This window comes from Pteronotus mesoamericanus, unplaced genomic scaffold (genome assembly GCF_021234165.1).
Source record: "Pteronotus mesoamericanus isolate MK-2021 breed Mesoamerican mustached bat unplaced genomic scaffold, CSHL_Meso_final contig_182, whole genome shotgun sequence".
Lineage (NCBI taxonomy): Eukaryota > Metazoa > Chordata > Mammalia > Chiroptera > Mormoopidae > Pteronotus > Pteronotus mesoamericanus.
Genome location: NW_026555078.1, coordinates 6,539,611 through 6,555,148, shown reverse-complemented (window position 1 = coordinate 6,555,148; position 15,538 = coordinate 6,539,611). Strand labels below are relative to the sequence as shown.

Genomic DNA, 15,538 nt, shown 5'->3' with positions numbered 1-15,538 from the left:
TCTATGAAAAGGGTTATAGCCATAGATTATACAGCTCTATTTTTGACTGTGAACATTTATATGCTGTCCAGATCTTTATTCTATTGAAATTGAACTGGAAAAGGGCCCTTAAATAAAATGATTTCCTTCAAAATCTGTAAACTGTAGTAGATGTGACTGATAAAGAGAATCAAAATCCCTTTCCAAGGTGCCCACAGGGAGAGATACAAAAGGGAACAGCAAAGGTTCTGCCTTGCGTGATGAGTATGTTTATTTGTGTTTCCAATCTGGAGTCAGGCTGTCTGGGCTAAAGCCAAATGCCATCATTAATGTGATCCAAGCCAAGTTACTCAGCCACTCTGTGCCTGTTTCCTCATCTGTAAAGTGGGGGTGATGGCAGCAGCCACTTCAGGGGCTTGTTGTGTGGGTCGGATGAGCCAGGACACGCTAGCAGGTGGAACAGGTCTTGGCATGCAATAGGCACTTGAGATGTGTTAGGTATTCTGATCCCTCCCTCACGTCTACTTATTTACCTCAACAACCAAGTCTCCCCTCCTTTATCCACTTTGTCCACGCTGTCTCCTCTGTCCCTGGATGCCTTTCTATCTAGGGAGTCTACAAAACATAACTCAGTCGTTAAGTTCCTGGACCGCCGTGGCTGAAATTAAATCCTTACCTTATGGTCACTCCATGAGCCTGTCCCTGCTGGATTTGTGGCCCCAACACTTCCGTTCTCAATGACTTGCACAGGGCATTTGCTCAGTAACTATTTGTGGAATAAATCAACATAACATACAGAGTTGTTCTCTACTGCATTATCAACAAGGAGCTGCTATTGTCATTATTATTAAGAAGGAAAGGCCGGTCCTCCGAGGCCCAAACTGCCAAGCTGAGGTAAACATCATGACTGCCTTCTGGAATAAAGCACAATTTATGAAATGCAACGCTAATTTAATTTCATGAAAACTAAGAACTCCTGGAACAAAGTCAGCACAGAATGAAACCTCAGATTTAAAATAATGCCCACTTGGTCTGTACCCCCAACTGGACAGGGTGTTTTATTGCTGTCACCTCTCAGCTACCCATAGTCAAGAGGGGTGGGCCTTTCAAGATAAATACCCATTTGGCTGTGACCAATTATTCCAGCAGTCAAACCTTTTACAGTCTCCTGCGCCTTTCTCTAGGAGAGTATACACACCGTCATACAAACATAACAAACAGTGAGCGTCTACTGTGGGCCAGGCAGTGTGTTTTACATGCATTCACACACTTCACCCTCCAAACAACTCTACGATGTAGGTTCTCTTAATATCTGTAGTTTATAGGTAAGGAAACTGAGGCACAGAAGTAACTTTCCTAAAGTCTATTGGCTAGTTCAACTCATTTTAATTCATCTTCCTACATTTATTATCCAATATGGGGGTGCAGTGGGGGTTGCTGTGGATACTCAGGATACTCAGCTGCTAGTTGGAAAAAGAGGTGTCAGGGGAATTCTCTCAGGGCCAGGCCTGGTCTGGCTGGAAGGAAGGGCCAACCATGTGAGGTACAATGGATTTCCGGGGTCCGAGGAGCTCAGGCTAGATGCAAGCGGACTCCTAATCCTAGCGGATCCAAGCTGGCAGGCAAAGCAATGGACTCTCAGGGCAACAACAATATGGGAGACCCAGTGGGTGTTCGAGAGGACACACTCATTTGAGAGCAAGAGCCAGCCAGGATCTTGGAGAAGCTGGCCTTCAAGGCAGGGAGCTAGGAAAGGAGAGTCAGAGTTTGGAACAAGCCTTCGTGCTAATCTGGAAAATGCAAGAAGCTGGATGTGCTGAGCTGGACATGCTGAGGGATAAGGAGAAGGTGAGTTTGAGAAGGTGGTCCCTGGGATCAACCCAGAGAGAGGCTACTGCTGTCACATGTAAGCCATTCTCCACATTGCAATAGGAGAGATCAGGTAAAACACTTCGGTGGCTTCTAAATGTCCTCAGGATGAGGTCCAAACTTCTCAACAGTTTACAAGGCCCTTCATGATCTGGTCCCTGCCTACCTCTCCAATCTCATCTCCCTTCTGGCCCCACCCACCCACCCAAAGGAAAACAAGTGTACTCTGGAGCGGACTAGCTCTCCTGAACAACTCAGTTACCCAAGTGCTCTCCTGTTGGCTCCTGCAGGGGCGCTCCGCCCACAGCACACTCTCCCCATCTCGTTGCCTGGCTATTTCCATCCTTCAGGGCTCACACTGGCATCACTCCCTCGGTGCCCCCTCCCCAGCCTGTACTACATGTCTGCCCTATATATGTCCACATGTTTTGTGGTCATCTTGCAGGATGCACCGTCTTGGATTCTAACTACCTATCTCCCCAACTAGACTATAAGTTCCTAGGGGCAGGGCAGTGTTTGTTTTGCTTATTGTCTTATATTCCCAGTGTCTGTAATGCAGTAGATGCAAACACATATTTGTTACCAAAACAAAGAATGATGTAAGGCCAAGGGGATAAGTGCACAGAGCAGAGCCACCTCTTACAGTCACTGGAGGGCACAGAGAGAAGAGGGTATGTTGCACGTTAAGTATGAGGTGACGACCATACATACAATCAAGGGTTGAGGAAGGATATGGACACATTACCAAATATCTAGGGAGCATCTACATTTCAGGCAGTGATTTGAAAGCTACATCCAGTGTGTCCAACGTAAACACAGGAATGTAGATGTCTATTGAGTACCCACGTCACTTTGAGTGTCAAGAGCTTCGCTTGAAAGACATGAGATTCTGACTCTAGAGCTTTTATCCCGTGGGAAGGTGCAAGAGGAAAGACAGAGAAGGGAGAACCCAAGGATTCAGGAAAGCACACTACCATCTCTTTAGAACTGGCTTGAGTCTACGGATTGGGGGACAGAGAAAAACTAAGAACTAAATAAAGAGAACTTTTTATTGAGGGCATTGAGGTATAATATTAGGATGTGGCAAAGGGGAAACCATCAAGACTACTCTGTTTTAATCGTTAATAAAAGTGCACCTCATTCACATGCTATGGATCAGGCTTGGGGGAAAACAAGACAAATTAATCTAAGGCTATTCATTTTGTGATATCTTAAAGCAAACAACTTTTAGCAATACTGTGATGCCAGCTAATAAAATGAATAGAAATGAAGGAATTTAAACATGAAAATTTGGGAGGAAAAGAACTGCACAAAGCAAAACAGACAAACACAAAGCTAACCAAACAAAAGCTAAACCCAGTAAATAGGCATTGCCGTGCACCCTGGAGGATTGCCAAGGAGAGTGAATCTGGACGAAGGATGCTTCTGCGGCTGGTTCGGAAAACTTCAATCCAGAGAGGCTGAAGGAAGGCTGCAGCCACTGCGGAATGACACGGGTCGGGGCGGGCAGCAGATCAGATGTGATTTCCGGCAGCCCACTCCCTCCCCATGTGCCTCCCGCACCCCCAGCTGTAGAAACCAGTCCAGATGATGAGAAATCTCATCTGGTCATAGATGAGAAATTTGCATCCGTCTTCTCTTCTCCCTGTGCAGATAAGAAAACCAGTGTATAGACCTATAGGCTACCATCCTAGTATCTAATGGGTAGAGATGAAGCAGTCCATGTGGTCCAAGTGAAACAAAGCATGGGCAATTGATTATCTGTGAACCTGGCTGCTGGCAACAGGGTCCTGGGTGTGGGTGCTGGCATTGCTCTCCAGGCTGGAGCTCAGCGCTCTGCTCGGTTTTGGCCTGGAGCCGGCACAGTGGTAGGAGCAGTAACCCTAGTAATGATAACCATATCCACCGCCAAAGCAGGCCCCCTGCCCAAGCACGTATTCTGTGCCAGGCACAGAGCTGGGCCCTTTACATGAATTATCTCTGAGAACCCTCCTGGCAGCCCAGTATTATCTTAATTTTATAGCTGCTCACTCTATGGATAAGGAAGCCAAGGCAAGCAGAGGCACTTTTCAAAGGGATCACAGCCAAAGCAGAGGAGCAGAGATTTAGACCCAGACAGGGTTATTCCAGAATCGCTTATTAATTGCTGGTGTGGTAGGTACTATGAACTATGCCAGGTGAAACTGGGATGAGTCTTTAAAAATGATAATAAGGAAGACTAAGAATTCCTTTCACTTAGACTGTAAGACAATTCTTGAACTTTAATAGCCTTTAAAAAAGAAAGGACCCCTATTCTTTAATATTACCATATCTATCCAGAAAATATTTAGGTTGTTCAAACCCCTGAGGAGACTAGAGAAACAAAACAAAACAAAAGGAGAGTTGATAATATATAGCACAGGGGCTTTTTTTTTTTTTTTTTTTTGGTTGGCAGGACCCAAAATAACAGACTTAGTTAGCACCAAACACTGGGAGACCTGAGAATCTAAAGTTCCTTAAAATCTCCTTAGTATAGCATTGCTTTTCCCTCAAGTTTTACATTGCTTTTCATTGAGATTTCTGTACATTAATATATGCTTTTTTTTATTTGACCTATTTTCCAATGGGACTGAGGGAGGAAAAATCATAAATGCATATTTTAAGCCACAAGAAAAATCTAAATTCTCCCTATTTTTCTCACACATTTTTAGTGCTTTCTATTTGAGATAAAAGATAAAAACTCATGTGCACGATTAATTGTAATGATGAAAGAATGCTAGGCAGTTGCTTAAGAAACGAGAACAACAAAGGAATAAACTACTGCAGGCATCGCAAGGACTGGAGTGACACCGCTCTGTGTACTTGATTTCCATGGCAACTAGCATCGGGAAGATGAATGTTTCATAGTCACTCCGCTCTGCAGTGCACGTCTATAAATCAAACTTGCATAAAGAGCACAAGATTTCTGCTGTGGGCTGTACTCAGCGCCGGTTTATTTTCCTGTTACTGTATAATTACGGAAAAGCAGCACAAAACAATGAGGTCACTTTCAGTGGGGAACAAACTCAGAAATTACTGATACACCTGCGGCCCGGGATGTCATTCATGTAGCAAGAAACGACAAGCCAGCGAGGCAGAGGCTGAATGAAAACGCCGCCTGCTTCTGCAGGGCGCGGGCGCTCGGAGGCTCCGCGCCGTGTGCTCTCCCTCCCCTTAGCGCTGCGCCCAATCGCAGCACCTTAATTAGCTGCCTCGGCTGCAGTCGAAGTGTTCGTTCTGATAACTGGGCAGAAAAAGAAAAGATGCTCCGTGTCTGGTATGAAAGTTTACTGAGGCTGAACAAGCACACGCTTGTTTTTATTTACGCTGATAATGGCTCCTCCTGTAGAAGATGGAAAAATAACGCACGGGCAGTGAGTTGGGGGTCAGGGGCCGGGAGTTTTGATCCAGGTCTATGCAACCGTGGGTAAGCCCTCCATTTTCTGAGCTATAGAATGAGAGAGACGGCGTTTGTAATTGCTGAAGCCTCTGCCGCCCTCTGACTCCATGATTCTGGAGCCTCTGAATCCCAAAGGTCTGAAACTACCAATCAGATCTAACCAAAGATGTTATTTGTGCTGTTCCTCAAAAAATATTTACCTTACACTCTTACACTTTTAAATGCTATACTGGCAAAAGCATCTAATTGATAGAATTTTATGGTTTTACCGTCTATTGAAGGCTTCTTTGGACTTGTTTCAACCTTCTGAACACAGAATATGCTGTGGAAAATTTAATAAAACAAATTTAATAAAAATTTAATAAAAAGTTCTAAAAATGTTTTTACAATTTTACACTGATTTTTATATTATAAAAAAAAATACAGAAATTTAAATAAGCTCCCTGTTGCATGGATAGGGGCTGCCTATCCGTTCCTGCCCAGAGGGAAGCAGCCCGCTTCTTGGAGTCTCCCCTCCAGAGGCATCCAGGGGGCGCCTGGGGCTCACCTTTGGAAGAGTGATGCTCAATCAAAGTTTGTGGAACAGATAAATGGATGCACAAGCTCTGAGTAATACCTTCGCTATACCTTTCAGCAATCTTGTACTCCCTTCCTTGGTGTTAAATGTTTAGGCAGATTCAGACCAACACATAAATACCCTCAGGACAGACAGGCAAGTACCTGGAAACCAGATATAACCAGGCATCTCTTGTGTGAGTCTGCGAGTCCTTACATAATCTTTGTGGCCCTTGACAACCTAGAAGGATCTTTTCACTGGTGAATGCATGCAGCTTGATCAGACACAGAGAGAGCGCTTCTGGTCCTCAGGCCCTGCCCCCTTGGGAGGTAAGTGCGGGCTCAGACAACAGGTAGCGGTAAACAGTATCCAAAGAGCACTGTGCCTTACTCAGTGCTCACACCAGCTCTAGGGAAAGATGTCCATTATTCCCATTTTATAAGTTGGGCAAACTGAGCTGTAAAGAATTTATATAAGTGACTAAGGGACAGTTGTGAAAAATATATAAGGAAATTGAAACCCTGCTCTCCCTGATCCAAGGCTTCTGACTGCCTCTCAGGACACACTCAACAATAGACTATTGAGCTAGTGGACTTCTCAGATGTAGTCTTTTTAAAAAACAAAGGGCTAAAAAGCGTTCAACAAACCCAGCCGTGAAAGAGCACATTAGTGGTAAAAAAAAAAAAAAAAAAATAGTACTACTAACACGAATCAATATTTCTTCCCTCTTACTCTGGCACCTAAAGAGGATCAGGAACACCACTCTAGAGCACCTTGATTCCCCAGACAGAGGTCTGAAGGCCATTTCCAGGAGGGAGCCAGGTGTTACACAACACACAATTTACAAAGTGTGAACTGTATGACAGCCAATGACATCTTTACTGTTTACTAGAAATGTATTCTGCTGTCCATCAAAGAGATTTAGCTTGTTTCCTAAGCTTAGAAGATGCAATAATTTGGGTATAACTAGTAAGACAACATTGATCAGGAAAGGCTCCAGGTTAACCCGCTCTCTCCCCAATTAATTTCTTATCAGAGTTTTTAGCGCCACCAACTGGACGAAGAGATCTACTACAAACTTATTTGGTTCTCAGTCCACTTTGTTCATTAAGAGAGGATCATACATTTATTTCACATTTAATTTTCAGCAAAGTAATTTATTTCAGTTTCTAAATAAAATTAGAAATGACTTTCCTTGTCAGTCAGATAAATAATAATCCACTCTGGCTTTTCCACATAAGAAGGTATATTTTGGTCAGTAAGTCATTAGAGAAAACGAAACCTACCCACTAAAGCTAATATCATTTATTCTACCATAAGCTCACACTCCAAAAGCAAAGACTAAGAGCTATAATGAAAATTGGAAACTAAGAGAGAGAGCAGAGTAAATGGTATGGAATGCTACGGTGACCTGTGGTGTCTGTGTACAGCATTAATTTAATTGGAAATAGAAATAAGGAGGGAATTTCACACTTAAAAAATTTTTGAGCTTTTTCCACCAAGATTCATGACTCACAGAGGGATTCTGCCCTCTGAGATGTGTCCACATGTCGCCATTTATCCTTCCTCCCTGTTTAATTGAACCATATTTAGCAATGGATACCAGCATCCAGCACAACTGAACCCTGGGGGTTCAAATCTGATCTCTGCATAATAAATCAATCTGTGAAAATAAGCATGCCTGAAGAAGTCCAATTTTCCCCCCAGAATAACCAATTTGTGAATACAAGTTGTCTATGAAATGTACATCCAGCTACTTGTCGTCATGACAAAATTGTACCCAGAATAAATGACACCACCCTATAAAATGTGCAGAAACTTCTCTACTAGACAATGTACAAGAGAAAGAAAAAGGTTCCATCCAGATAACTGAATTTGACCCCAATGGCAAGGTTCTGTTAAAAGGTTTTCTCATAGAGTATAAAAGTACTGTAATAATTTTACGATGATAAAAGTTTAAATCTGTACACAAATTTGTGGTCAAGTTCATATTTTTTAAAGCCTCTGAGTCTAAATCTGCAACTGAACACCCAGTAAAGAAGACAATCTGTAGCCCTGGCTGGTGTGGCTCCGTGGATTGAGTGCCAGGCTACAAACCAAATGGTCACTGGTTCAATTCCCAGTCAGGGCACATGCTTGGGTGTGGGACAGGCCCCCAGCAAGGGGTGCTCGAGAGGCAACCATGATTGATGCTTCTCTCCCTCGTTTCCACTCTGTCTCTAAATAAAAAAACAAACAAATAAATAAAATCTTTAGAAGAAGAAGACACAGTCTGTAATAGGCCAAGATAAAATTAAGGACCAGCTGCTGCTTTACTCAGTTTAACACAAAATTTGAACACAAACTTTGATCAACCTCATTCTATCCCTTTGCTCATTTATTTATTCATTACTTATTCATCCTCATTTTTGCAGACTACTCTGTCTCCAGCAAACAGTTAAATTTCTGCAAAAACGGAACAAGCGTGAGACTGGTCTACTGCCCTCTCCTCTCCTTGGATATGCTGTCTCCAAGTCAGGAGAATTTCTACTTGGAATCACCAGTGGGTTATGAGGAATCGTAACAGAAAGAAGACTTGGGGTTAAGAAAAGTATTTTGTAACTTGTATTTTTCTTTCTCAATACATTCTTTAACATGATTCCTGAATGGCGCGTAATGCTAAATGTGTTTACACATTTTCACTGTAAATTCCATCTACTGTACCACTGTCATTGGGCGTGGTATTCTGGAGTCAAAAGAGCCAGGAAAGGAAACCCAGGCCGAGGCCATGACCTTGTCCATGAAGCAGAAGGCAAGGTCACAGCGATGCACAGCAGTGGGACAGGTTTGGTACAAGCATGACAGGGAGCAAGTCAATCTCACCGTGTGTTACGAAGCTAGTGAACTAATGGGGTGCGATGCCAAGAAGGCTTCTGAGACTCATCAGAAGAAGTCAGGCCACAGGCACAGGAGGAGACAGGGATGGCACACATGCCACTATTTGCCATTCCTGAACTGGGGAATCAAGGACAGGTGATTCCAAGTTCTACTGGACGGCAGTGGGGCGTTACATGACTCGAGTGGCAGGTATCCCCGACCGCAGCACTAAAAGGAAAGCATTCAGAATCACACAGGCCCAGGGTTGGGGACTCTGCACAGAAGGACTCGGGTAGTCCAAACTCTTTGGTCAAGTAGGCACGACAGTTTCTGCCTGAACAGAGAAGCTGGTCCCATTCTGGGACAGGCAGTCAGAGGATCAAGGTCTGCAGCAGGGACTCTAAGCAGCAGGATCCAAAAAGGTAGGCACAGAGCGCACTGACCTCTCGGACATTACACTTGATGAGAGAGGGAGAGGGAAACCGGCTGTGGCATGTGTGTCTGAGGCAGAGGTCGAGGCATTGCAGAAAGGCACATGGGAAGCTCGCTCCGGGTCTCGGGTTGGCACAGAGCATGTCCAGGTAGCAGGGCTCACTTAAGAGCTCGGGCCCTGCAAGGTGGTACTGCAGGCTGCTCAGAACCAAGGCGGGGCCTTGGACAAAGGTGCAGCCTGAGGCCTGGGTTATAAGTGAAGACCAGGAGGGGAAAGTGGTATAAACGTCCTTGGGTCTTAGTGACAGCTAAGAATAGAGGTGGGGAGTGGGGAGGATGCATCAGGGGAAGAAGAAAGGTGAGTCCAGCAGCCGTGTTTAGCCACCAGGAACTGGTTCTGGGCTGGTAAAATTCTGACTCCCACGGGTGGAAGAGGCATAGAGGTGAGTGATGGGCAGGAGAGAGGGGTGGGAAGAGGGGAAGGCTGTCAGTATCACCGCCTGTCCTGCCTCTCCTGGTGACAGGCAGACATGAGGGAAAGAGCAGGAACTAACAGGCGCCACATGAAGTCTGTAGCGCATTTAATTACTATTTCGCCCTGATTTTCTCCAGCAGCAGGTTGCAGCCGAGGAGGGAAGACAAGCAGATAATGTGGGCAAGCTGGAAACGGTAACACACAATGCAAAGCCCACAGCAACAGATTAAAGGGGTGTTCCAAGTGAATCAACGCCCAGTCCTGCCTTCTACAGAGACGATCGGGAGTTCAGGTGAGCGCTCCCACTCCAGTTAAAACGATAAAACTCTACTTATTGATTTTAAATATATTTTGTTTTTCCAGTTTACTTGGCAAAATACCCTGCCATTGTGATAGACTTCCAAAGGCAACACACATTACACAAGGCTTCTTATCAAAGCGACGCGAACTGGGAGGCCTGCTGCAGTTTCATGCGATAAAAATGTTGCATCAGCTTCCTTTGGTGCATTTTTGTAAATAGGTCCTTTGTTTATAGTGCAGATAATCAAGTGAAATCTCAAGTATAACAACCCAAACCAAACCAATTCATATGAACAGGGAAAAGCTACCTAATTACGCAACTGGTTTATCAGGGGCATTTCTGAGAGAACAGGCCTTGCTTCCTTACACTTACTTACACCAGGCATTTGGCAATAAAAAGGCATGGTTCCTACTCTCAGAATGTTTATACTGTTAAAGGAAGGGAGGAGGGAATAGAACAGTGATTAAAAGCACCAGCCTGGAAGTCAGCCTGCCTCAGAGTGAATCTTGGTTCCGCGACTCGTCAGCTGTCTGTAAAATGGAACAGACAGAGCCTAACCCACGAGGACCCTATGAGGAGTCATTCAGCACCGTGCCTGGTACATACCAACTACTCAGAAAATGTCAGTGGCCAGTGTTATTGTGGTTACTATTATTAGATGTGTTCTTGTGGCAAGTGCTACAGGAGTTCTAAGGAAGAAAAAGAAATTCTGTGGCCTGCAGCAGTCTAAGGAGCAGATCCCATCTAGATATGTGGATGGGGAAGTCAGGGGAAGGGAAGAGGAGGCAGTGAACCTGGCAGAGGCAAAAATGCCGCCTGAGAAATGAGACAGGACCAGTATACAGCCTGTGTCAGAAGTGCGGTGTGGCGTTTTTGATTTGGGAAATGCTGGGAGGCATGCTAAAAAGGCACGGCAGGTCCCTCTGCATGCAGGGGCCTTGTATACCAGGCTAGGGAATCTTGCTGTTATCTGGTAGACAATGAAGAGCTACTGAAGTCAACATTAAAAACTAATGCTAAATTATTCTCATTACCCAAAACTTAACTAGAACCATAGCCAGTGATTTTCAAACTTTAATGTGCATATGGATTACCCAGGGATCACATTAAAGTCAACACGTTTGACTCAGCGCATTTGGAGTGAGGCCTGAGACCAGGCACTGCTTGTGAGCTCACTAGCACGATGTCGCTGGTCTTTGGAGCGCCCTGTGAAGGACGAGAGTGCGTCTATTCAAGGTAGGCTGATGGAGGAGGGTGGCTGATAGGAGGGAGGTAGACAAGATGGATAGCCGTGAGGTAGCAAAGCCACAGGTCAGTATGTCTTAGATAAACACATAGTACTGGAAATCTTTGGTTCTGATTTTAGAATATATATTATTTGAAGAATAACCAAAACTTTCAAGTATAACTCTTCATTCCAACCCTATTTTCCTCTTAACATCTTAAAACAATTGTTACTTTAAATATCTCATATAAAAGAGAAATTTCTTCTACTAAGTACCAGTTTTTCCTATTTTATAAATACAACACACAGTATTATCGAGATTTTCACCAAAAGTTACCTATCTACCACAAAAGAAAAACCTAACAAATGGATTCCTTTTTCCATAAAGGAAAATGGCATGAATATATTCATGATGGGCGGCTATTAATAACTTCAAGGATGACTGAAAGGGTTAGCAACATTTGGTCATAAGAAACCATGGCAGCAGTTTCTTACGTGACAGCTGGATTAAAAGAAAAACAGCCTTCCTACTATTGCAGCAGGAACAGCGTACCTGACCGTATATGTAGATGAGAAATTGGATACATTGGCCATAACACTTGTTATAGTGACATTTCAAAAACTACACCCTTGGTTGGGTAGCTGTCAAAGCCAGTAATTTCCTCTTGAGAGCAGGTTTTGTCACACTGACAGACCACATCTGTATTCACGCTGGGGCGGATTCTGAATAATATCTGTGATACGCAGAGAAAATAAAGAAGACTCCCAGGCCACTCTCCATGATAGATAACCCCATCAGTGCATTCTGGAGCTAGAAGAGGCCTGCCAGTTCATACCAGGTGGCATCCTCATTTCTGAGATGAGGAGAGTGCCGGCCAGACAGGGCCAGCGATTTGGGGGACGTCAGGTAACGGCGAGAGCTGGGACTAGATCGCAAATCTCTGGATTCCCAGCCCCGGGGCTTACTGCACTACATTACCTTAATATGGCGCCAGTGCGGCATTTGGAGAGTAAAACAAAAATACATGAGAAAAGGCATGTTTGCTATGTAAGCCATTCATTTACATAAAATGTAGTCATCTATTCAACACATACCAACTGTGCTGTAGGGAACACGATGATGAATACCCTAGTTTGCCTGCTCACGCTAGGCTCCTGTTCTACGACAGGAAACAATATGTGTGCACCAATAACTATGTATAAGCATAAACAGGAAAGATATTTATGACAGATTAGGAGTGTAAAGCAGAAGCTGGAGCCTGTTTCCTGTTAGGGGGTTGCAAGGTAGTGGGTAGGGTGTAGGGTAGGGCCCCTTTTAAGAAAAATACTTTAACACCTTGGCCTTGAAGGATGAGTATAATTTGCATCTGAATGGGTTTAACAGAAGAGAGGACTACAATATCTGGAATCCTGAATGTGAAAGAGATTCAATAATATATCCTTGATAACAGGAACTATGTTAGCTGAACTTAAGAAATCAAAGTACCACATTCTATTTGAAAATCTATGTAATGAAGTCATTACTTGTTTTCTGGTCCAGCTTCTGAGCTTTAATTCCTGCATCACCAGTTCTAAAGTTTCTGTTGGTAAAAGGATTATCCTTAAAAGCAAGGATATCATTTTTGTCCATGGAGCAAAATGGATTAAGAACCCTCTGAAAAACAAACATTTTCTTAAAATGATTAGACTATAATTATTTCTATAGCTGGATTTTTAAAGTCTGGTTTTGTTCCCAGAGAGAGGAAATTCTGAGATCATCTGGAAAATCTGACACAAATCCATACTCCCCAAAGGGATTGCGTGCAAAAGGATACACAGAAAAGGGGATCTCTGACCGTAAAATTTTGAAACAAGTTGAAATAAAACTAAGGCATTACCATTGCGAACAAAATACACAAATTTGTAAGATAAAAACTGAAAATCCAAGAAGTCTACTTCTTTGGCCATTACACTCACACGCCAGGTACAGCTAGTAACTACTATGTATGGTTACAAAGAACAGGACAGGATTTCTAGTCCTTTCTTTACACAAGAGCATGTAGATACTTACAGGTCAATAATCATATTCACCAAAATAGGTCCTCTCTATAACAACTGCAATTTTGTTGAGGTCACATGACTCCATTTATAAGAGAACCATCCTGATGCACAAAATAATGACCAGGAAGTTCTCATTAGAGTTTGTCCAAGAAATATGTAGCAAGTCAGCTGCCAGCAGAGATGAATTACAGGAAGTGAAAGAACACAGAGAGGAATACCACTGCAAAAGAGATGCAAATGATTTGCAAAAGTAAATACTCTCTATCTTCAATCACTTTCCTATGGGACCCCGGACTCTATTAAGACTATCTTCCCTTCAGCATAACAGAAGAGTCTGTTAGTTCATTTTGCCCAAGCTCATGACAATCCTTCCCTTGTATTACAATGGCTGCAACACAAGGCTCACACAAATCTTTCTGCCAAGAGACTATCCATGAGCCTCTCTTAAAATTGCCTACGCCCCCACCCCATTGACACTCTGACACTGAAAATTTATTAGTCAACAAGGCATGATGCTTTTACCACCAACTAATTTTAAATACTCCCAAAAGCAGCTTACGTTCCACGTAACATGAAGAATGGAATTCTTACACCAGAAATAGCAGATATAACTTTGAATGTCTCCTGCCATGACTGGAGAACATTTTGGTGCCTCAGTATTTCCACATTACATCAGGATCTGATGATCCACCTGTGCCCTCGGAACCTTGTGTGCCGGGTCAGGGAGGGGGCTTTGTGCACATCCACGTTCAGTGTCAAGGCTGGGAGACAGAAGAAGGTTCCCAGAGCTTTTTACCAATTGGCAGGTGGTGCAAACATGCAAGTCTCACAATGAGATTGGCTCACAATGAAATGGAGAAAGCTCCTCGGGATGGAGAAGTAAACATTGCAATGAGAAAAACGCCAGCCAGGAATGCCATAGGGAGCTGCGGGCGGGCAGCGGCAGGGACGGACGGTACGCCAGCTTCCTGACGACAGCAGAGGCTAAATCATGAACAGAAAACGCCCCCAAAACAAAGCCAAAAGGGGCTATCAGAGAAAAATGCATATTTTAATGTCCTCTTTCTTAGTTTATAAGAAGTAAATTAATCCCTAAAGAAAACCATGAGAATTTTATTGTTACTGGGTACATAGAGTGACAATGGAGCAACACTTAATTAAAAGCACTGCAATGCATAAAGCAATATGCTGGCTACAGTGGGAGTTGCAGATACGCGCATCAACTCCAAGAGCTTGTAGTAGTTTATGGAGATAATCCTAAACGCTCTACTTTTGTTTATCAGGTGAGTGAAAAAAATACACAACCACAAGTACAATCAAAATTTAGATACAGTAGATAAGAATATTCAATGTAAAGAAAGAGGCTTTATTGAGATGGACCTTGAAATCCTAGGACTAACTTGGACAGACAGGGACTAGAGAAGGCACTACCAACAAGGGAAACAGAATAAAGTTTAAATACACATCAAGCGTTCAGAAGAGCGAGCACCTGGCAAGAAAAACGCAGGAATTTGGGGCTAATGAAGGATGATCTTAGGAAGGCGGCCAGACAATGCTGGACAGCCAGGTTAAATGCTTTTAACCTTACCTGTTAAGAGTCACTGAAGATTCTGAATTTTTTAAGAAAAGACAGCACTACAAAGTTTTCAGTACGTCCTATTAACACTAAAAAGAAAAGATTTTTTCAACCTTTTTTGCACAAGAAACAGTCTATTATCTCACATTGATTCCACTGTATAAACAGTACTGTCAGTTCTCACTCCTCCTGAACCTCTGCCATTTGTAGTGGGTAGAAAAAATTATTATAGTTAGGCAAACACAGCTATTTTAGAACACAAATATGCAAATCATGACTATCAGCTCTAAGTGGAAATTATGTTTTAAACACTGAAAGGAATCTCAAATTTCAAAATCCAAATATTAAACATTTTATATCTTAGGAATAACAAATTAGTAACAATTTTTATTTTTGATTTTTACACAAGATATCATCTCTTGGTTTAAGAAAGTAACTTGTTCCACAAAACCCTTTCTTCAGTAGAAAAGTTGCTTTCCTTAATTTATACTTAAAAAGCTATAATAGCAGCCCCCAATCACCCATTAAAAATAAAATTTCAGAAATCACTCTTTCTCCCAATAAAGCAAGCACCTCCATAAAACAAGAGTTCAACATAGAAATAGAAAAGCTTAGGGGAGATATAAAATAGCAAGATACAGCAAAATAACAAAAGGAAATGAAACATCAGCAGATATAGCTCAAGAAAACAATGTAAGAGAAAACTAAAACCATAAGCATGGGGCAGGGTAATGCCATATTGGATGCAGCATGAGGGAGAATAGACATTGCTGAATATACACTAAGAGACATGGTGAGCAGAACAAGCAAA

At 43.0% G+C, this 15,538-nt stretch overlaps 1 protein-coding gene across 4 annotated transcripts in view; it reads right to left on the bottom strand.

The window, feature by feature from the left end:
- Positions 1 to 15,538, bottom strand: part of EFCAB11 (EF-hand calcium binding domain 11) — a 122,931-nt gene that overhangs the window by 84,943 nt on the left and 22,450 nt on the right. Inside the window, exon 6 of one of the 4 annotated variants that reach the window (XM_054567159.1) lies at positions 4,993 to 5,588. The exons of the other annotated variants lie outside the window; for them this stretch is intronic. Coding sequence (XP_054423134.1) covers positions 5,468 to 5,588 — 121 coding nt within the window. The 3' untranslated portion in view covers positions 4,993 to 5,467. Of the gene's footprint in view, positions 1 to 4,992; positions 5,589 to 15,538 lie in introns of those variants that run through there. 4 annotated transcript variants of the gene reach the window in all.